The sequence below is a fragment of the Stegostoma tigrinum genome, chromosome 5, assembly GCF_030684315.1.
Source record: "Stegostoma tigrinum isolate sSteTig4 chromosome 5, sSteTig4.hap1, whole genome shotgun sequence".
NCBI classification, from domain to species: domain Eukaryota; kingdom Metazoa; phylum Chordata; class Chondrichthyes; order Orectolobiformes; family Stegostomatidae; genus Stegostoma; species Stegostoma tigrinum.
In genome coordinates, this window is record NC_081358.1 from 95,343,254 (window position 1) to 95,366,215 (window position 22,962).

General features: G+C 42.1%; 1 protein-coding gene across 2 annotated transcripts in view; it reads left to right on the forward strand.

Moving 5' to 3' along the window:
• The window catches only part of nradd (neurotrophin receptor associated death domain), a 44,577-nt gene that overhangs the window by 14,195 nt on the left and 7,420 nt on the right, over positions 1 to 22,962 (forward strand). For both annotated transcript variants that reach the window (XM_048529520.2, XM_048529521.2), the window contains exons 3-4: positions 19,145 to 19,277; positions 22,081 to 22,437. In XM_048529520.2, the coding sequence (XP_048385477.1) occupies positions 19,145 to 19,277; positions 22,081 to 22,437 (490 nt within the window). The remainder of the gene's footprint in view (positions 1 to 19,144; positions 19,278 to 22,080; positions 22,438 to 22,962) is intronic.

The window sequence follows — 22,962 nt, forward strand, 5'->3', positions numbered from 1 at the left end:
CATACAGTGAAAGAATGGCTGTTACAGTTCTAAATCATGGTGTGCCTTAGGAACTTTCAGGTGGTGTTGTCTTTGCTGCTTCAGGTGGTGAAGATTGTAGATTTTGAAGGTGGCTTTGGAGATTTGGAAGGTTGTGGCAACTTGTCACGTGGGCAGCAGCGAATGTGTCAGTTGAAGGTTGTGGCACTAATCAAGCATGTGGCCTTGTCGTGGATGGTGTGGAGCTTCATGTTGTTGGAGCTGCAGGCTTCCAGGCAAATGGGGAGTATTCTGTCACACTCCTGACTTGTGGCTTATAAATGGTGGGCTGGCTTCGGGGAGTCAGGCGGTGACTTACACGCCGCAGTATTCCCGTCCTCTGCTGTGCTTTTGTTGCCACTATATTTATATGACTAACCAATGGTAATGTGCAGGATGATGGTCGGGACATTCAGCAGTGGTAGTGCTGTTGCCCACGAAAGGGACGTAGTTAGATTCACCCGTGTGACAGATGACCCAAATCTTACTTGATAATCCAAGCCTGAATGGTCTGTGCATGGATTGCTATTGATATTCAGAATTGGAGAAATCACGCATGGTACTGCACAATACAATCATTAGTGAACATCTCCATGCTGGTCTTTATGAGGGTGGGAAAATCATTGAAGTACCAGAAAATGTTTGGGCCTAGGGGACTAACCCTGAAGAACTGTTGCAGCGAACCTGAAACCCAACTATAATCATAACTACTGCCTTTTGTGCTCAGCGGTATGTTTGGGTGAGATGTCCTTTGGAGGGTCAGTGATGAGCTGAATGACCTGCTTCTACACTCTAAGGATTCTATATAACTCCAGCCAGTAAATAACTTCATAAATTTCACTGAATTCAATTTTGCTCTGCTCCTTGAAGCCATACTCCATCAAATGATGTATTAGTATGGAGGGCAGACACTCACCTTTTGAAATTAGCTCTTTATCCATGTGTGGAACAAGTCTGTAATGAATTCTGGAACCAAGTGGCCCTGGTGAAACCCAGGCTGAGCATTTATGAGTTGGTTACTGCTGAGTCAGCATCGTATGACTGCACTGTCAACACTACCCACCATACGTCACTTCACTGATGGAAGTTGACGGTGGGGAGCTGTGATAATGTCCCTATCTTTTAGCCGGAAGGTGTGTCATTAAAAAGCCTGTTGATTAAAAATATCTGATGTGGCAATTGCATGAATGGTACAGAGAGGAGGGAAAAAAAAACAACCATTCCTGAGCAATTTCCCACACTAGTGATGTGACTAGTTTGGAGCACTAAACTTCCATATCATATTCGTGACATTGCCGAGTCCACCGCCTTTGGTGCATCAAGTGTCTTCAGCTGTTTCTCGATGTTACACAGAGAAACCCAAAGTATCACAACTGACAGTTTTCAGCTACTGGCAACTCAGGATTAAGTATGAGGTCGGTGATATAAGGCAGTTTGAAACAAGCACTGATCTGAGAGGATCATCAGTTGTGGTGCTTCCTGTAGTGAATTCTGACAGATTGTTTCACTATGTAGCCTCAAACGTTGGATTATACCTTCAATAATGGCTTGTGCTTATGTCCTCTGTTCAAAAAGAACTGCTTCTAGTCAGTTTACTTTGTGTATTATGTTACATCAAATATGGGGAATAGTGGGCATAAAGGACCATGTGGAAACCTTTAGGGACCAGAAATCTCATGAGTCTTGAGTGGTGAAGATCAGAGAGATACTGGGCCCCTACAGCTGTTAAATTCCTTCCTATTGTGTGCACTGTGTGGTTTTTGAAAAAAAAAGTATGTAGAGATATTTATGCGTCCAGTTTAAAGGCTGTAAAAAGGCACTTAGCTGCCTAGCCACTGGCTTACAGCCTTCACATGAGCAAGCTATATCCCCACGTACTGAGCAGACTGAGAAATGAGTCTTTGACCTAACAGGTGGGTGATGTACAGTTCTCTCCTATGCTCCCAAATCAGAGAATTTTACCATTTAGGAAAAATGTTATTCAGTCCATTTGTTATCTGCGCTGATTCCTTTTTAATGAGCTATCCCTTCTGCCCTTACCCTCGAGCACCGTTTGGAATATATTCTTTTCCAAAAGTTTTTTCCACTTTTTAAAACGTTTACTGAATTCTGTTTCTAACTGTATTTCTGGTCAGGCATTCTACAATTTGTGTGTTTGAAAAAGTTTTCATTGCTCTTTCACAGTAGTAGTAAATTTATGGCCTTTAGTTCTGGCTCAGTGACTCGTGGAAGGAGTTCATATTCATTGATCTTTTGATATCTGCTGTGAGACTTTTCTCATTTAGCAGATATTTCTGCTGTTTGTTCTCTCCAGTTACATTCCACTTCTATGTATTAACTTACATCTGACATCTCAGTGTTTCTGTCTCTGTGCTCCTCCTTTTTAAAGTAAAGGCTGACACTTTGATGCATCACTGAGGGAGTGCTGCACTGTGAGTTGTCTAAACTGCAGCTCTTTCTCCTTGGATAAGAAAGCTTCCATGACTTGCTCTTCTCAACAGCATGAGAGATTCCACTTGGTGTCTTAACCAATATTAGCCCATTGATTGAAATGACTGAAACAAATTGTGGCTGATTATTGCATTGCTGATTCTGGGCCATGATGTAAGAATATTGGTTGCTGCGTTTCTAACTTTTTTTAAACAACGTTAAGTGTTTTGTTGATGAAGCACTTTGGGGTGTCATGAAAGCTGCTCTTTCGTTTCCTCCCCTTTCACAATAGACCAGCCTCCATTGGTCTCCAGTTTTGAGATGGGGGCTGTTAAACAGAAGTCCAAAGATAATTTTTTTTAAGATATTGGTCATAGAAAGGTTAAGACATAGAAGGAGGCCATTGTGTCTATGCAGTGCTCTGCAAGAGCCTTCTTCAGCTGTTCAGCTTGCAAGTTCTCCTTTGGGAACTTAGCAATTTTTTTTTCTTTTTTTGATAGCTGTAATTTAATCGTGCGGGGCATTTTCAACACTTGCCAAATCTGTTCTCTTTAGAGAAATAACTCCCAGCTTCTCCGAGCTACCCACGTAACTGAAATCCCGCATTCCAAAGACGACTTCCATAAATTTTTGCTATGTCCTTCCTTCCTAAAATGTGGTGCCCAGAATTGGTTAAAACACTCTGATCCCAATCTAATCAATTATAAATGTTCATTTTAACCCGTGCCTCTGTTTATTGTTTGTATTTGGTTGTGTCTTCCATACATTTATCCTACCAGAACAGATCATTTAATATATCTCCCCATTGTTTCGTCTTTCACTTCACCACTCTTCCCACTTGCTAATTCGTAAATTATTTTGAAGTCTTTCCTTACCCTCCTCTTAGTTGACAATGCTTTCAAACTTTCTTATCTATAGATAGGATAGTTGAGAGAGTTTGCAACTGTTTCCTGATGGCTGCCTACTGTAAGAAAACACAAATACCAAGACTTCAAAACAACACAAATTATGGTGTGACATTTGGTAGAAATTCTAAAATTACAAAGGATTGGGCAGAGCATATAGAAGCAGATTGTGTTTGTTTCTAGTAGTGGAGAGCTCCGGGAGAAAAACAAAATTAAATACACGAGTACAGGATAAACTTATTGAATGCTAGTAGACTTGAAAGGAATGGGAGGGGTAACATTAAATGTGATTAGGATAAAATGGACTGGATATGACCAGTGCTTATTGTAATAGAAAATAAGTTATCAACTGACCCTGTTTTTGCCCAAAGCAAAAGTTTTCTTAACATTAACAGACTTCCTGTCTGTGCTGTGGCATTCCCTTTAATATCTCATGCATGAATTTTATCAATGACCTTACTCCATGGCACTTGACCAAGTGCTTATTTTTAAAGTCTTCATATGCAGTATGAAGACTTTGTTCTTTTCAACAACATGTTCTGGTCGGTCACCTTATTACAAGTAGGATATTAATAAGCTAGAGAGAGTTCAGAAGCGAATGGTACTCGCTATTGGAAGGTTTGAGTTATAAAGAAATGCTGGGACTTTTATCACTGGAATGTTCAATGTTGAAAGGTGACCATATAGAGGTTTAGAAGATCATGAGGGGTATAGGTAGGGTTAATAGTAGGTGCCTTTTCACTAGGATAGGGGATTTTAAGCCAAGTGGGCATATTTCTAAGGTGAGAGGAGAAAGATTTCAAAGACATGAGGGGGCAAATTTTTTTACACATAATGTGGTTCATGGAATGAACTTTCTGAGGAAATGGTAGATGCAGGCACAGTTACGGCGTTTAAAATTTGTTTGGATAAATGCATAACTGGAAAGGTTTGGAGGGATGTAGGCCGGGATCACGCAGTTGGGATGAGTTTAGTTTGGGATTATATTTGGGATTGACTGGTTGGACTGAAGGGTCTGTTTCCGTGCTGTATGACTATGATTCTGTAACATGTTTTTGCATTTAATTTGCCGTGAGCTACTGTTTCTCAATTCTTTTCCTGTATGAAGTGTTTATACTTTTTTATAGTTTCTGCAGAGGTAAGTGGAATTATTCAGGACCAATTAGATTGTGGAGAAAAAAGAATCTTCGATTCCTAATTGTAAAGTCCATTGGATGGGTTGAGTGGCTCCCCTCTTTTATTCACTATTCTTGGCCCAAGCATGTTTTTAATTTAGTATATGACTCCCTTCTATAGGTTGACGGACCCCTGTCTTTGTCTGCCTGTCTCTTATGCTCTGTCTCTTTGCCTGTCTGTCACACACGTCTACCAGCAGAATCAGTCTATGTTGATCTTCTCAAACAAAGTTGTTCATGCTGGAAACAGCCAGCCTTGGAATAAATCACGATTGAAGCTGTGAATCATAGGATCCTAGTTTATTGGCATTTTTAAAAATTATGTTTTCCTTTTCAACCTCTCTTCCTCCCTTTTTTTTTCTTTTTCAAATGCCTCCAATTCTATTTTCTCCCTTCTGTGTTTCTCTCCTTTCCATTATTTTATTGCCCATCTGTTTTTCTCTCTCCCTTTTCCACCTCTTTAATACTTCCACTTCTCACTACTCTTCCCACTAGCTTTTCGCTCAACTTACACACTCTCACTTTTTCTATCTTCATGTTCCTCTCATTTCCCCCGTCCCTTTCTTTGCTCTCCTTTCTTTCCTCCTCTGTTCCTGCACCCCCCTCCCACGCTCATTTTTAATCCCCCTTTACTGCTTCTGCCTCCAACCCCTCAATTTTCCTCCTCTTCCCCAGCTCCCCCTGCTCCTCCTTGTTCAGCTCCCCCAGCACTGCAAAGTAAGATTCCAAGTTGTTGCTATTAAAGCAAATTTAATCAAATATAAAACTGTGATGCTGTGGAAACTACACTCGAACAATTGATGCAGGTCCCAAGTACTGAGTCACAGAAACTGAGTTATTGAAACTCCAGCTTCTGCAGGGTTTGCTGATCTTGGTTGGGTCCAAATGGGCCAATAATTGTTGCCTCAGTACGTCTGGGCGAGAGAAAGAAGAAAGTGTTGTCTGTGTTGATGCATTGTCAAACAGCTTGTCAACACACATCAGCGAGGCCAGAAATATCCAAGCATTTTGTTTCTGATGGTTGTGCTCAGTGCTGTAGAGTCTCGGGTGTGGGGTACTGCTGTTAACTTGCATAGTTCTTTGATAGTCACTGATGGTTCTGATTTAGGATTCATTCACCAATCAGGCGACAGTATGAGTAACAGCTCTTGCCAAAACCTCCAGTCACAGGAAATCCAAACTCGATAAACCGGAGTCAGATTGAAGAAAAGAGAGGCTGTGTTGTCTGCACTTTGGAGGAAGGAGAGGCATAACGCAGTCTGGATGTTAGAGGTTTTGTCACACAACCTTCGGGCTTCAAGTCTCTGCCTCTCGTGCCTTGAGGCTTGGCATATCAGATGATCAATGTACAAGGCCACTGGAAAACTAACACTCTTAAAAGAATGAATAATTCTTTACTCCCCATACCCCCCACTCAACAAGAAATTCACAACTAGTAATGAACATGCTTCCAAAGAAAATGCAGGAAAGTCTATTTCACTGAAGCTCTGCTTTGCCTCCAGTTTTACAATCCGGAAGATTATTTTTCAATTCCTGAAAATTTTGTAAGGGCCTAGGAGGTGTGGAATTCAAATGTGAGGGCTTTGACTTTAATGTTTGTAGCCAAGGAAGAGGCCAGGATGATTAACAGTTATCAGTGTTTTGCCCACTCCTTTAATATTTGCTTGAAGTAGGCTGAAGGATACAGTGGATCCAATGTTGCTTGAGAAAAAGATGTAGGAGAGTTTGAGAGAAAACAACTAGAGTGGGGTACTGGAGATGTAACAATAAACAGTATCAGAGATTTGTTCCATTACTTTTGAGATGTAGCAATATTTGACCAAACTCTCCTTTTGTGAGAGAGACCGTGGTGGAATAATATTAATTGGATTACATTCAGTAGGATACCCAGCAAGGAAACATGACTTTTGGCTCAGCCAGTCCACGTCAGTGTTGCCTCCCTGTTATCCACCTTACCCCTACAATTTGATATCTATAAATTTAGGAATTATATTTCAGATTCTGCATTTCAGATAGTCAATTTATGTTTGTGAAGAGTGGTGTTCCCAACACAGATCCTTGCAGATCATTGCTTGCCACTCATGATTAACTGCTATTTACCTTGAATTCCCTGCTTGTCATCTTCAAGCCATGTGGGAATTCTTTATGCTATTTGTCCCCAAATACTATCTATCATAGTGCACCTCACCTGAGTTTCACTACCATTGTCTATTCTCCCCTTAACTTCTCACAAAATTCAAAAAGGTTGATCAAACCAGATTTTCTTTTGCGAAATGCATGCTATTCATTTTATTATCCTTTTCTAGATATTCTCTTATTCTATTATTTTTCCTACCATTGATGTTAAGCTGAAGTTCTTTCATTTTCTGCACATGTTCTTAAATTGTTACCTGTTAAATTATGCACTTTTAAAGCATTATTGAGCAATAATATCTCTGCTATCTCATCCAGATTATTTTAATATATAGTCCATCCAGACCAGGGGATTGATTTATCTCTTCTGAGTTTTAGTTTATTCAGTGCATCCCTTTTATGTCAAAATTCACTCTTGACATTACACATCACCTCATCCAGTGTCATTATAACCTGTACTCTCCTGGTGAATACAAAAGTGAAATAATTTTTCTTTAGTTATGTGACCCTCTTCTGTTTGGTTTTTAATTGCTATTTCTCAATACAGATGTCCTACTTTTCTTCATGCGATGTGCTTGTAAAATATTTCAATTTTTGTACATTTTAGTATAATTTTAGATCCTGTTAGCCCTCCTAATTTTTTTATCGTCCACTCCTCTCTTGTTTATGAACCTTATCTCCGTTTCCTAACCTGCAGTTGTTCTCAGTTTACATTTATCTCTGGAGTCCCACTGGTCTTCAATTTGTTCCTTGTTTTTAGTGGAACATGTACACCCTGCATTCTGAGCACAATTGTAAATGTTTCCAGTTGACCCACATTGTTTTCTGATGCAGCAAAGAGACAATAGAAGAAGATTAATAAGAGTGTGAGAGTTCATGACTTGTGGCCCTGTCAGTGAAAGAGAACACAAGTTTCATCTGTCACTTACAGTTCCTCTGTCCATTTTGAATGCGTGCTGTGTCAGTAGCCCACTTGTCCAACCCTGTTCCTTGCTGGAACTCCAGTGCAGCAGCAGGTAGGTAGATACAGATATGACCCCAATTGCTGCCCTCCATTTCAATTGGGTCTCACTGGGGTATGTTGTCACTATGGCCATTTTTTGTGTAAGCAGGTTGGTTAGCCACAGTGAATGTTCGGCTCTGTACTCAATGTTCATGTGACTTGCCCATTAGAGGCCTGCTGGTAGATTATGGGAATTTGAGCTGGTTCTTCATTGCCTGAGCCTAGGACTCAATTGAACATGGTTACCAGGACATCTTAAAGAATAGGTTTAAACCCCCACTGCATACTCTCTGAGGCTGTCAAATGAAAAAGGTTCCTTTTGAGTGTAGAGATAATGGGAACTGCAGATGCTGGAGAATCCAAGATGACAAATTGTGAAGCTGGATGAACACAGCAGGCCCAGCAGCATCTCAGGAGCACAAAAGCTGACGTTTCGGGCCTAGACCCTTCATCAGAGCGGGGTCTAGGCCCGAAACGTCAGTTTTTGTGCCCCTGAGATGCTGCTTGGCCTGCTGTGTTCATCCAGCTTCACAATTTGTTATCCTTTTGAGTATAGATCTGTTTTGCGAAGTTGTGTTGAGTATTTGTGGATTGAGGGGCAGGAAGTTAGAATTTAGTGTTTGTAAACTGCAAGGGAGAAAGCATTGAATGGTCTCTTTAAAAGATCATATGTGTTTTCCGTGCTTAGAGGTTTAACATGGATGTCTGTGAGCAGTTTACTTGAAAGTTTGCAAGTACACAGAGCGCACTCAAATTGAAACATTTGTGTCAAAAGACTTTAGAGTTAGTAGGCCAAGCAGCAGTTTTACCGAGGCAACAGGCTTTTTCAATTTAGCCAATCATTAGAACCAGGTACTTAGATACTAAAATAAACTATTAAATTGAAGTCTGATGGTTTTGACAACATAATGATATGTCATCAAGTGTATAAAAAGGAGGGGGCAATTGGACAAAGATCCCAGAGTTAACTACCGTCTGCAAGAGCTAATGGCCCTCAGCTCTCGAGAGAAGTGCTAGCTGTCACAGCCTCTTCTTCTATGTCTTTGAGAAAACACCATCAAATTACCAAGGACACTAATAGTTAATATTCCTGACAAAAGAATCAATGGAGAAGGCACTCCTGACAGAAGAGTCAATGGAGAAGGAGCAGAACATTCCAGAAGAAATGTAACCTGGCTGTAATTTCAAGAGACTAAATTCTGTTTTTTTTTAATATAGACCTGTATTTATTGGAACAGCATACCATTAGAATCTTGCCTTACTTGAGAACAGCTAGTAGTCAGAAGGGATTTATTCATTTGGTAACAGTTTAGTTAATTTGCTCACTGTTAGAGTTAGATAAATAAATTGTTTCTTGTTGATTGTAAAGTGAGTGTCGGGAGTTTGTTTTATTTAACCACTAGAAGTTGCTGAAAGGCAGGTCACACCACTTTTCACACTCCTTTTACAGATTATAAGGTGAGGGGCTCCTGTTTGGGTGTTTCCTTTAGTTCTCACAGGTCAACCTCCACTTAAAACAGACTGGAGACTCATCTGGGATGTGGACAGATTTGGACAGATTTAGGGTACAAAAGGTCCCAGCAGATTTAATCAGACCTGGGGACTAGTGCCCTAGAAGTTAAATAAAACACAAGTGAGGAGTGGAAAAATTGTTTAATTTTGGTTGCTTGCTGTTGATTAAATCAAAAGTGGGAAAATGTCTCTTAACACTGCTAAAGAGGTTCTGGGGGGGGCAAAGATGCTTCCCAGATTTGCCAAGAAAGGTGAGAAAGACAGAAGAAGGTGACACTTGTAGAATTAGCAAGCACGCTATAATTGGATTTAACTAGGGGTAATAAGAAAACTGAAATTTTAACTCCATTACAATTTAAATATATCAGAGAAACAGTGGAGTGGAGTTAGAACAAAATTAAATCACAAATGAGACAATTGGAATTAGAGGATAAAGAAAGGGAAAGAAGATTCCTAGCTGAAGAAAAAGAATGGGGACTGAAACAGTTTGAATTACAGTTAAAAGCAGAGGAAAGAAAAAAGGAAAGAATCGCCCAAGCAGAGAAAAAGGGAAGAAGAGAAGAAGGGGAGAAAGAGAGAGAATTTGATTTTCAGAAGTTGGCATTGAAACAGGAAAGTCAACATAAAAGGATAGAGGTGAAGGTAGAAGGTAGGCTTAGCGAGGAGAATAGTGATGATGAGCAAACCCATTGTAGCAAAGCCTGGTAGAGATATTTATATATTGTAGGGATAAATATGTCAAACCATTACCAGAATTTGATGAAAAAGATGTAGAAGCCTTTTGCATTTTCTTTGGGAAAGTGATTAAAAAGATGAACTGGCCAGAGACTATGTGGATAATGTTAATTCAGGCCAAGTTAGTAGGCAGGGCTAGTGAGGTGTTTGCAGCGCTGTCAGAGGAGTTGTCAGGAGGATATGAAGGAGTAAAACAGGCTGTATTGCATGTCTATGAATTGGTATCAAAAGCATATAGACAGCAGTTCAGAAATGTAAGAAAGGAACCAGGTCAGGCTTATATTGAGTTTAAAAGAATGAAACAGAGCAACTGCGATAGATGGGTGACAGCATTAAAGATAGAGAAGACATATGAGAACCTTAGAGATATTATTCTGCTGGAGGAGTTTAAAAACTCCCTTCCAGAAGTGATAAGAAATCATGTTGAGGAACAGAAAGTTAAACCAGTGAGAAGAGCTGCAGAGATGGAGGATGAATATGTATTAGTGCATAAATCAAAATCTAACTTCTGACAGTAATTTTAATCTGTGAGGAATAGAAATTGGGAAAGAGGGAGATCGTTCAGTGAAAAACAAAAAAAAATTTCACACTGGGAACAGTTTACCACATGTGAAAAAAGAAACCCGAGAGGGTGGAAAAGAGGTGAAAGACCTCAGGTGTTTTCACAATAATGTGCAACACACAGAGTCACAGTGCTAGCGGTTTAAGAAAGGCAGTGGGGAAAAGCATGCAGTAAAAGAGGATAAACCAGTGGGATTGGTCGTGGTAGTGAAGGAAATCCCAGGAGAAGTCGAGGAGTTGCAGGAGAGTGCACAGCCTAGTCACAGGCTGGAAAGTAACATAGTGCCTGATCTTTTCAAAGACTTCACCTGCATGGGCAAGGTTTACTCCCATAGAATGGGGGAGTAGGTAAAGAAGTTAACATATTTAGAGATATGGGAGCTGGTTATTCTCTAATAGTAAGAGATGAAAATACTTTCTTTCCTTCTTAAATATTGCCTGAGAGAAGGGTAATCTGTGGAATAAATGGAGAGAGGAGTAGTGTTCCCCTCTGTAACGTAAGGCTAGAAAGTCCAAACAAGAGTGGGGAAACGATCGTGGGAATGATGTAAAATTGGCTACTCCAGGAATTCAGTTTGTTCTGAGAAACGATATAACTGGATCATAGGTGGGAGTGATGCCTATTATAGTGGAAAAACCAAAGAGAACCATGGAACTGAGGAGTTAAAAGAAAAATAGCCTGGAATCTTCCAGACTGTGCAGTGTCAAGATCCCATGGACGTAAGTTAAAACAAGAAGGGAAAACAGAAGAGAAAGATGAAGGAGTTGAGGAGCTGACACTCTGATGAGATGATAAAGGAAAACCTAAGCAGGTAGAGGATCAGGCAGAGGTATTTAGTTCAGAAAGATTCATGACAAAAAGACGAGACGATAAAAGATTTATATCAGAAAACCAACTCGGAAAAGGAATCAGATTGTATTCCAGAATTTTATTACCTTAAGAATAAAATCTTAAGGTGGAAATGGAGACCCTTGGCAGGTGAGAAATGTATGGAGGTTCACCAGATTGTGTTGCTGGTAGAATACAGACAGGATGTATTGTGGGTAGCATATGAGTTATCTGTAGGAGGTCATCCAGCAGTGAGGGAGACTCTGGTTTAGATACAGAAGCATTTTTATTGGCCTGGGTTACATAAAGATCTAGATAAATTTTGCTGTACCTGTCTTGCATGTCAGATGGTAGGAAATCCACAGGCAGTGATAAAACCTACGTCACTGATGCCATTTCCCACATTTGAAGAACGTTTTACACAGGTTATAATTGAGGGTCCCCTCCCTCAAGCCAAAAGTGGGAACTGGCATTTGCTTACCATAATGCATGTGTCCATCAGGTTTCTGGAGGCAATTCCATTCCAGAATGTCAAGATTTTTTAAAAAAGTGGTGGAGGAGTTGCTTGCTTTCTTTATCCATTATGGACACCCTAGGGAGATTCAGTCAGACCAAGGGCCCAGGTTTACAGACAAACTATTTAAGGAAGTCATGGATCGTTTCAGCATCAAAATACTTTAAATCAAGAGCGTAGCATCCTGAATGCCGGGGAGCATTGGAAAGGTGGCATCCGACCCTAAAAACAATACTGAGGGCGTATTGCCAGGGTTACCCAAATGAGTGGGCACATCCTACAGCTATACTGTAGGATCTTGTCTGATCGCAGAAGTTAAGCAGTCTCAGGTCTGGTTAGTATTTGGATGGGGTACTGCCTGGAATACCACATACACTAGGCCTATTTGGGTGGCTCAGTGGTTAGCACTGCTGCCTTACAGCGTCAGGGACCCAGGATTCGATTCCACCCTCGGACGACTGTCCGTGAGGAGGTTGCACGTTCTCCCCGTGTCTGCGTGGGTTTCCTCAGGGTGCTCCAGTTTCCCCCACAGCCCAAAGATGTGCAGGTTAGGTGGATTGGCCATGTTAAATTGCCCGTAGTGTTCAAGGATGTGTAGATTAGGTGGGCTACAGTCTGGGTGGGATACTGTGAGGGTCGGCGTGGACTTGTTGGGCCAAAGGGCCTGTTTCCGCACTGTAGGGATTCTATGGTTTGGGATAAGATATCCCATTTGTATTATTTGCTGTTAGAGATATTCCAAATGAATTGACTCAGTTTACACCGTTTGAATTGATATTTGAACACAAAGTAAGAGGGCCTTTAAAATTAATGAAGGAAAAGTTGATAGTCCAAAGCCAGAGATCTTACAGTTGGATGGCATATCTGAGGTGAGAGAAAGATTAAATAGAGTACGTGAATTAGCTTGACAACATTTAAAGGCGGCACAGCACCTAATTAAGCAAGAAACAGATAAGAAATCTAAAATTCATAAGTTTGCCTGTGGGGATGAAGTATTGATGCTGTTATCAATGGTAGGAAATCCCTTCAAAGCAAAGTTCAGTGGTCCCTATCAGATTGGGAAGAAGTTAAGTCAGGCTAATTATCTGGTAAAGACACCCGATAGGAAAAAAATTATCAGGTATGGTCATGTGAACGTACTAAAACACTACTACGACAGGGAAAGGAAACTGAAGAAACTGGTATTAGTAACTGCCACTCAGAGCGAGGAATCAAATTCAGATGATTTGGATTTTGATGTGCCTCAGAATAGATTGAATAATGAGGAAGTCCTTAAGGAATGGGATAGAGGTGGTGAGCTACCTGTCCCTGGAACAGAGAACTGAATTGAAAAGCTTGTTACAATGCTATGAGGACTTCTGTAGAAATAGAATGGGGAGGACTAATGCCGTAGTACATGAGGATGATGTAGGGAATGCTAATCTGATAAAACAACACCCCTACAGGCTTAATACTGTCAAAGCAGCACAGGTTCAGAAGGAAGTGGATGTGAAGTTGCAAGAAGACGTCATGGGGATGAGTCAAAGTGAGTGGAATTTGCCAATCATTTTAGTTCCCAAACCTGATGGTATTCTGCAATTTTGCATAGATTATCAGAAGGTCAATGCTGTGACAAAATCTCACTCAGACCCAAATCCAAAGCTGGAGGATTGTGTGGTAAAAGTAAGACAGGCCATTTACATCACAAAGTTGAACTTGCTTTGTGTTTACTGGCAAGTACCTTTTGTCGGAGAGACTGAAAGAAGCTTCCACTCCAACAGGGCTGTGTCACTTTGAAGTCATATCACTTGGCATGAAAAATGCACCAACTACTCTTCAAAGGCTTTATGAACAGAGTTGTTGCAGAATTGACTAATTGTACCGCCTTCATAGATGACTTAGTGATCTTTAACCATTTGCGGAAAGATCACATGGAGTATTTGACAGACTGCAGAAGACAAGGTTGGTTGTAGACTTGGACCAGAGTTTGCGAAGGCCGAAGTGACATTCCTGGGGCACCATATCGGGCACGGAATGTGAAAACGAAGACCTTCGAGAACCTCGGAGAAAGAAGTGATACATCTTTTGGGATTGAATGGGTTCTACATGAAATTTGTACCAAAATTTAGCAGGGTGGTAGCACTGCTGATGGATTTGTGGAAAAGAACACAAAATTTCGGTGGACAGAACAATGCCAGGAGGCATTTGAGAATTTAAAAGCAGCATTAAACACACCGCACCAGATTTAGCCGTGGCAAATTGCTTGAAACCCTTTAAATTTGCTGTTGTTGCAAGTGATGTAGGTATTGGAGCTGTGTTGTCACAGCAGGATGGTTGAATGGAAAGTCCAAACAGTTATTTTTCAAAAATTTAATATCCACCAGAAAAAATATTCAACTGTTGAAAAAGAGTTATTGAGTTTGGTAATGGCCTTATGACATTTTAATGCTTACATTGCAAACAATGTATCAGAGACAGTTTTGTACACTGATCACAATCCTTGGACATTTCTGGAAAGATTTAAGGACGAGAACACCAGATTATTTTATTGGAGTCTTATGTTACAAGAATTTAATTTACAGATTGTGCATGTTGTGGGTTGTGATCATATTCTCACAGATGCTTTATCACAAGTTTAAAAGAGAAATGTTTATGTGAGATAGAAACGGCAGTGTTCTATGTTATATTTTAACAGAATTAGTGTAAAATGTGTAACTCACGATTTTTAGAATAGATTAGATTCCCTACAGTGTGGAAACAGGACCTTTGGCCAAACAAGTCCTCACTGCCCCTTGGAATATCCCACCCAGACCCATCCCCCTATAACCCACACACCCCTGAACACTATGGTCAATTTAGCATGGCCAATCCACCTAGCCTGCACATCTTTGGACTGTGGGAGGAGACTGGAGCACCCAAAGGAAACCCACGCAGACACGGGGAGAATGTGCAAACTCCCCACAGACAGTCACCCAAGGCTGGAATTGAACTCAGGTCGCCTGGTGCTGTGAGGTTGCAGTGCTAACCACTGAGCCACCGTGCCGCCCCAAATGAGTGATAGATCTAGTAATAATGAAGTTAAGGTTTCAAAAAAAAAAAGAAGCCATCTTTTCATCGCAATGGTTCATTGTTTTCTTAAGGGGGCAGGTATTGTGAACTTGGGTACGGGTAGGCGATGGCCCAGTGGTATTATCACTAGACTGTTAATCCAGAAACCCAGGTAATGTTCTGGGGACCTGGGTTCAAATCCTGCCATGGCAGATGGTGGAATTTGAATTCAATTAAAAGAAAAATCTGGAATTAAGGATTTACTGATCACCATGAAATCATTGTCAATTGTCAGAAAAGCCCCATCCGGTTCACTAATATCCTTCCGGGAAGGAAATATACCATCCTTACCAGGTGTGGCTGATATGTGACTCCAGACCCATAGCAATATAGTTGACTCTGAAATGGCCTGGCAAGCCACTCAGTTGTACCAATTGCTACAAAGACTGAAAGAAATGAAACCAGATGGATCACCCGGCATCAAGCTAGGCACCCAAAAAGACGACAACAGAAACAGCCCTGTCAACCATGCAAAGTCCTCCTTACTACCATCTGGGGGTTAGTGCCAAAATTGGGAGAGCTGTCTCACAGACTAGTTAAATAATAGCCTGACATTGTCATACCTGACAGACAATGTCCTAGACACCACCATCACCATCCCTGGATAGATCCTGTCCCACCTGCAGGACAGACCCAGCAGATGTGGCAGCGCAGTGGTGTACAGTCAGGAGGGTGTTGCTCTGGGAGTCCTCAACATTGACTCTGGACCCCATGAAGTGTCATGGCTTAGAGTTAAACATGAGCGAGGAAACCGCCTGCGGATTACCACATACCGTCCTCCCTCAGCTGAGGAATCCGTACTCTTCAATGTTGAACAACACTGGAAGAAGCACTGGGGACGGGAAGGACACAAAATGTACCCTGGGTGGGGGATTTCAATGTCCACCACCTAGAGTGGCTCAGCAGCAGTATGACAGATTGAGCTGGTCAGGTCCTAAAGGACATAGCTGCTAGACTGGGTCAGCAGCAGGTGGTGAGGGAACCAACAAGAGGGAAAAACCTACTTGACCTCATCCTTACCGTTCTGCCAGTTGCAGTTGCATCTGTCCATGACAGTATCGGTAAGTGTGGCCATCGCACAGTGCTTGTGGAGACAGAGTCCCTCTTTCACGTTGAGAATAACTTCTATTATGTTTGGCACTTTCACTGTGCTAAATGGGGCAGGCTTTGCACTCATCTAGCCACTCAAGGCTTGGCATCCATGAGGCGCTGCAGGCCATCAACAGCAGCAGAATTGTACTCCAGCACAATCTGTAACCTCATGGCCCGACATATCCCACTTGCAACCATTACCGTGAAGCCAGGGGATCAACTCTGGTTCAATGAAGAGTGCACGAAGGGATGCCAGCAGCAGCACCAGGCACACCTCAAGGTGACGTGTCAACTTAGTGAAGCCTGGCGAAACACCAAACAGCACCAGCAGCAAGTGATAGAAAGAGCTTAATGATTCCACAACCAACAGATCAGATCTAAGCTCTGTAGTCCTGCCACATCCAGTTGTGAATGGAGGTGGTGGACAATTAAACAGCTCAGTGGAGGAGGAAGCTCCACAAATATCTCCATCCTCATTAATGGAAGAGTTCAGCACATCAGCACAAAAGATAAAGCTAAAGTATTTGCAGCAGTCTTCAGCCAGAAGTGCCGAGTGGCTGATCCCTCACGACCTCCTCCAGTGGTCCCCAGCATTACAGACACCAGTCTTCAGCCAATTCGATTGACTCCACATGATCTCAAGAACCATTGGAGACACTGGATGCAGCAAAGTCTATGGGCCCTGACAACATCCTGACATCAGTGCTGAAGACTTGTGCTCCTGAACTTGCAGCTCCCAGAGCCAAGCTCTTCCACTACAGTTATAACACTGGTGTATGTGGAAAATTGCCCGGGTATGTAATATACACAAACATAAGGAAAAACCGAACCTGGCCAGTTACCGCCCCGTCAGTCACCTCTCGATCACCAGTAAAGTGATGGAAGGTGTCATTGACAGTGCTATCAAGCAGCACCTGCTCAGAGTCGCCCAGTTTGGGTTCCACCAGGGTCACTCAGTTCCTAACCTCATGAAAACCCTTGGGTCAAATGTGAACAAAAGAGCTGAGGTGAGAGTGACAGCCCTTTACATCAAGGCTGCATTCGACCAAGTGTGTCGTCAAGGAGCCCGAGCAAGATTGGAATCAGTGGGTATCAGGGGACAAATTCTCCGCTGGTTGTAGTCATACCTGACACCTAGGAAGACGGTCGTGGTTGTTAGGAGTCAGTCATCTCAGCTCCAAGGCATCTCTGCAGGAGTTCCTCTAGACCCAGCCATCATCAGCTACTTCACCAATGACCTTTCCTCCATCATAAGGTCAAGAGTGAGGATATTCACCGATCATTGTGCAATGTTCAGCACCATTCACAACTTTTCGGATACTGAAGCAGTCCATGTTCACATGCAACACAATCTGGACAATATCCAGGCTTGGGCTGCCAAGTTGCAAGTAACCTTCATGCCACACAAATGCCAGGCTATGACCATCACCAGTAAGAGACAATCTAACTACCATCCCTGGGCATTCAATGGTGTTACCATCACTGAATACTCCACTGTCAACATCCTGGGGGCTATCATTGACCAAACACTCTACTGGCTCATCCCATTAACACAGTGGCTACAAGAGCAAGTTAGAAGCTCACAATACGATGGTGAGTAACTGATCTCCTAACTCCCCAAAGTCTGTCCACCATCTACAAGGCATAAGTCAAGAGTGCGATAGAATACTCCCTGCTTACCTGGATAGGTGCAGCTCCACCAACACTCAAGAAGCTTGACACCATCCAGGAGAAAGCAGCCCACTTGGTTGGCACTGCATCCACACTGTCCACCACTGAGTAACAGCAGTGTGTACCGACTACAAGATGCACTGCTGAAATTCACCAAAGATCTTCAGACAGGACCTTCCAAACCCACGACCACTTACATCTAGCAGGACAAGGGCAGCAGATACATGGGAACACCGCCACCTTCAAGTTCCCCTCCAAGTCACTCAGCATCCTGAGATGGATATACATCACCGTTCCTTCGCTCTCCTGGAATTCCCTCCCTAATAGCATTGTGGGTCAACCCACAGCAGGAGGACCTCAGCGGTTCAAGAAAGCAGCTCACCACCACCTTCTCAAGGGCAACTAGGGATGATCAAGAAATGCTGGCCAGCCAGCGATGCCCACATCCCACAAGTGAATTTTAAAAAAAGATGGGTAGAGTACCTGTGGATTGAGAGGCAGGAATTTAGAATTTGGTGTTCGTAAAATGCTGGGGGGAGAGTATTTTGTGGTCTCTTTAAAAGGTCATTTGCTTTTTCTGTGTTTAGACATTTAAAATGGATGTTTGTGAGCAGCAGCTTGAAAGTTTGCAAGTACACAGAGGCCACACGACTTGAAATATTAGTAGTGAAAGGACATAGAGGTAGCAGTCCAAACAACAGTTTTACCAATACAACAGCTTTTGAATTTAGCCAATTTTTGAACCAAGTGCTTGGATATCAAAAAAACTCTTAAATTTATGGCCTATTTTAGAAATAGTGAAACATCATTAGGGGTATAAAAAGAAAGGGGCAATTGAACAGAGACCCCAAAGCTAGCTGCCATCTGCCAAAGCTAATGGCGCTCAGCTCTTGAGAGAATCGTTGGCTCTCGTAGCATCCTCTGTCCTCGAGAAAGCAACATCTAAATAACCACATTATCAATGGCACAACTCAGTAATATTCCTGACAGAAGAAACATCAGAGAAGGCACAGAACATCTTGGAAGATACATAATCTGACTGCAATTTCGAGAGGCTAAATTCTATGGTTTTTAACGTAGATAAGTGTGTCTTGTATTTATTGGAACAACATACCATTAGAATCTTGCTTTATTTGAGAATAGTTAGTGTGTAAAATGAATTTATTTGGTTTGTTAACAGTTTAGTTGATTTGTTCTCTGTTAGAGTTAGATAAATAAATTGTTACTTGTTGATTGTAAAGTGAGTGTCGGGTTTGTTTTATTTTAACCACTAGAAGTTACTGAAAGGCAGGTTACACTACTTTCGCACTCTCATTTACAGATTATACAGCGAGGGGCTGCTGTTTGGGTGTTTCGGTTTTAGGTCTCAGACAGCCACTTTGTAGCAATCTGCAGTCATGGTGCAAATTGGTATCTTAAGGAGGAAAAGCTGGCCTTACCCTTACTGATCAATCTCGTTTAATTTTCTTGATGCTGCAGGTGATGCCGGGTGACTCCTGTCGCAGCGGACAATTTACATTGGAGGGTGACTGCTGTGACCTCTGCCCTGCAGGTCATGGTGTCATTAAAGAGTGTAACACCACCAATACCCAATGTCAGCCTTGTGAGGATGGTAAGTATGTACAGTCAGTCTGTAACCACTTAAGGTAATGTTGGCTTTCTTCCCTTTCTGCTTCCCACCTTTTCTCCCCCTTCTCAAACTGTCTGCATTGTTCATTGCACTAGTCTTGTTTTGAAATCAACGTGCATGCTTTAATTCTCAATTACAGAACAACTCAGCCCAGATAAAGCAAATGAGCATCTCACTTAGTGCTGTTCTTCTGTCTTCTCCCTACAGCCTAAACATTGCTCTTTTTCAAATAACATCTAATTCGCTTTTGATTCCTGTGCTAAACCTGCCACCACCATGCTCTCTGGCAGTATATTCCAGACTCTAATCACTTGCGGTATTTTTTAACCTTACTTTAGCAATTACTTCAAATTAGTGCTCTTTGTTTTCAATCATTTGTGAGTGGGAGTATTTTCTCACTGTTTACTCTGTCTAAATGCCTTGTAACCAGATCTCTTTGCAGCTCTCTTCTCCAAGGGAAATAGTCATAAAGCTTCTCCAATCTATCTTAAGAAACATTAATTCCTCATTCCTGGAACCATTCTTAGAAAGCACATCTGCACTCTCTCCAATACCTTCCCATCTGCCCTAAGGTGCAGCGGCCAGAACTGGACGCAATTCTTCAGCTGAGGCCAGGCCAGGTTCTTAGCAAAATAAAAACCGAAAGAACTGCGGATGCTGTAAGTCGGGAACACACACAGAAGTTGCTGGAAAAGCTCAGCAGGTCTGGCAACATCTGTGAAAAAAGAAACAGTAAACGTTTCGGGTGCGGTAACCCTTCCTCAGAACTTTCTCAGTTGTGAGGAAGGGTCACCGGATCCGAAACCTTAACTGTTATTTTCTTCACAGATGCTGCCAGACCTGCTGAACTTTTCCAGCAACTTTGAACTTGTTAAGGAACTAAAACAATGTAACCTTCTTGCTCTTGTACTCTATGCTTCTGTTAACAAAACCAGGATAAGGTCTGGTATTTTTTAACTGCTCTCTCAACCTTTGGGCCGTCGTTAATGCTTTTATGGATAGATGATGGAACAACTGGAATAAGTCATCGAGTGACCAACAGTAATGCTTTTGGACAGGATTCTAATCCTTCCATAGCAGCTGGTGGAATTTAAATTCTGTTTTAAAGCTAATTCCAGCAATGGTTTCTTGATGAAAAACTATCAGTTGCTTTTTAAAAAAAATCGCCATCTGGTTCAATGCCCTTTAGGGAGATCAACCTGCCACCCATGTATGGTCTGGCTGACATGTAGATCCAGATCCACAGCAATGCAGGGTTGACTGTTTGAACTGGCCCAGTCTGTCATTCAGTTTAAAGGGCAGTTAGAATGGGCAACAAATGGTGCCCTTGCCAGTAATGTCCATATCCAATAAAATAATAAAGACCTCTGTGGTCCTGCGGCCATTTTAAAGTTGTACCCTTTAGTTTGTTATTGTCCTTTCAAGTTTTTTGACCAAAATGTATCACCAAATAACATTTCATTAATGACAGCCAGAATCTCTTTCCCAGAGTTGAAATGTCTAATACTAGGGGTCATGCCTTTAAGACAGAGAGGAAAAGGTCAGAGGAGACACGAGGGGGCAAGATTTTTTACACAGAGTGGTAGGAGTGTGGAATGCACTGCCAGGGGTGGTGGAGGAGGCAGGTACAATAGGGGTGTTTAAGGGACTTTTAGGTAAACACATGAATATGCAAGGAATGGAGGGATATGGACCAAAGGTGGACACAATGGATTAGTTTGGTGCATTTTTGGTACAATACCAGGGGCCTAAGGACCCATTCCTGTGTTGTACGGTTTTTGTGCTGCTTGTCTTTTAGCCAGTTCTGTGTCTACATTGTTCCTACCTCTTTTATTCCATATGACATATCAAGCTCAGTGATAACCATCCGAGTCTGAAAATATTCTGGTTCAGACCCCTTATGGAACTTTGAGGACCCTCTTGTGGTGTTGCTGTAGTGTCTCTGCCCTGGACCAGAGCAACCTGAGTTCAACTCCCACCTATTCCTGAGGTGTGTAATAACACGACTGAACAGGTTGACTAGAAAATATTAGGTAAAGAAAAACTATGTAGTGTTGAGTGGGGAGTTGATAGCCTAGTGGTGTTATTGCCTGACAGTTAATCCGAAGGCTCGGATCATGTTCTGGGGACCCAAGTTTGAATCTTGCTGCTGTGAATGGAATTTGAATTCAATTTTTCTTTAAAATCTGGAATTAAGAATTAATGATGACCACGAATCCATTGTCAAAAACCCAACTGGTTTACTAATTGTCCTTAGGGATGTGGTTGACTCTTAACTGCCCTCTAGGCAATTAGGCATGGGCCATAAATGCTGCCTAGCCAGCCACGCTTTTCTCCCTCATAAAGAATAAAAACTATAAATGTGTTGAAGTTGTGAGAGCATGTTGCACTGTTGAAGGTGCATCCCTTCAGATGGACCTCCCTACTCCCTGGCACTTGAGTAGCTGCAAAGAATAAAGTGGCATTATTCCAAAGAAGAGCAGATAAGATTTACCAGGTTCCTGAACGTTTGTTGCTGTTCTGTTAATGTCAGATTATCCAGTCACGTTTTTAACAGTTTTAAAATATTGCTGTGTGCAGATTTCATGCCAGATTTACAAATAGTGACTATACAGAAAAGTATTTCACTGACTGCGAAGTACTTCAGTGGTTTTGGGGACTGTGAAAGGTGCAAATTCTTTATCTGTTTACAAATTGTATGGGTTGGTAGGGGAGTATTTGGGAATTAAAGCTGGGAACACTCCTAGATTGTACTAATTCCATTGCCTTGCTTGTTTTATTGCAGGTGTGACTTTCTCACCCAGTGCCAGCTCCTCTCATTGTCAGCTGTGCTCAAGCTGTCCTGACAAGATGGAGATCCTATCCCTTTGCAATGCCACGTTAGACACCCAGTGTCAGTGCATGGAAGGGTACTACCTGCAGGCTGGTAGCAGGAACTGTGTGCCATGTACCATCTGTCCCCGTGGCAATCAGGTTCTGGAGCAGTGCACCAGGGACAGAGATGTCGTGTGCGAGCTTTGCCCTGAAGGCACCTTCTCTGAGAAAGCAAGCAACTCTGAGCCATGTGTGCCCTGTCGGACCTGTGATCAGGATCAGTTTGTTCTGCAAGAGTGCCAAGTGACCTCTGATACGGTCTGCCTGAGTAAGGCCCCCTGTTGGAATCCTCATTGCTGTTTTCTTCTGGTTCAATCTGTAACTTCTTTTGGGCTGCACTGCACTGCCCTGTGAAGCACTACACAGTGACCTTTCTAAAAATATCGAGAATTTCTATATCAGGCCAACCCCCATGGTTCTGGACATCCACTTGGTTGTGCAATTTTTAGTCCTTTGAGCCTGTGCGCAATCTATGATGCAACAATAAATGTTACTCAAGCATTTTCATTTTATCTTAAAAGTTTGAACCAACTCCCAACATCCGCAGCATTCTCAACACCTTAAACAGATTACAGGTCAATTGTTTTGTACTCCAGGGATCATAACCCGAGACACTCAAAGACTTTGCAAACACACCAAACTGCTATCAGAGTTTCATGCCAGGGAAGAGAGCCGGGCTTGTTTCCATTTTTTTTTCCTCATCACACTATCTTCACAATTGGTGTAAACTACAGGTAATGTAGTCCTGTTCTTTAGACCTGTATCTTGTAGAATCATACACTACAGAAGAGGC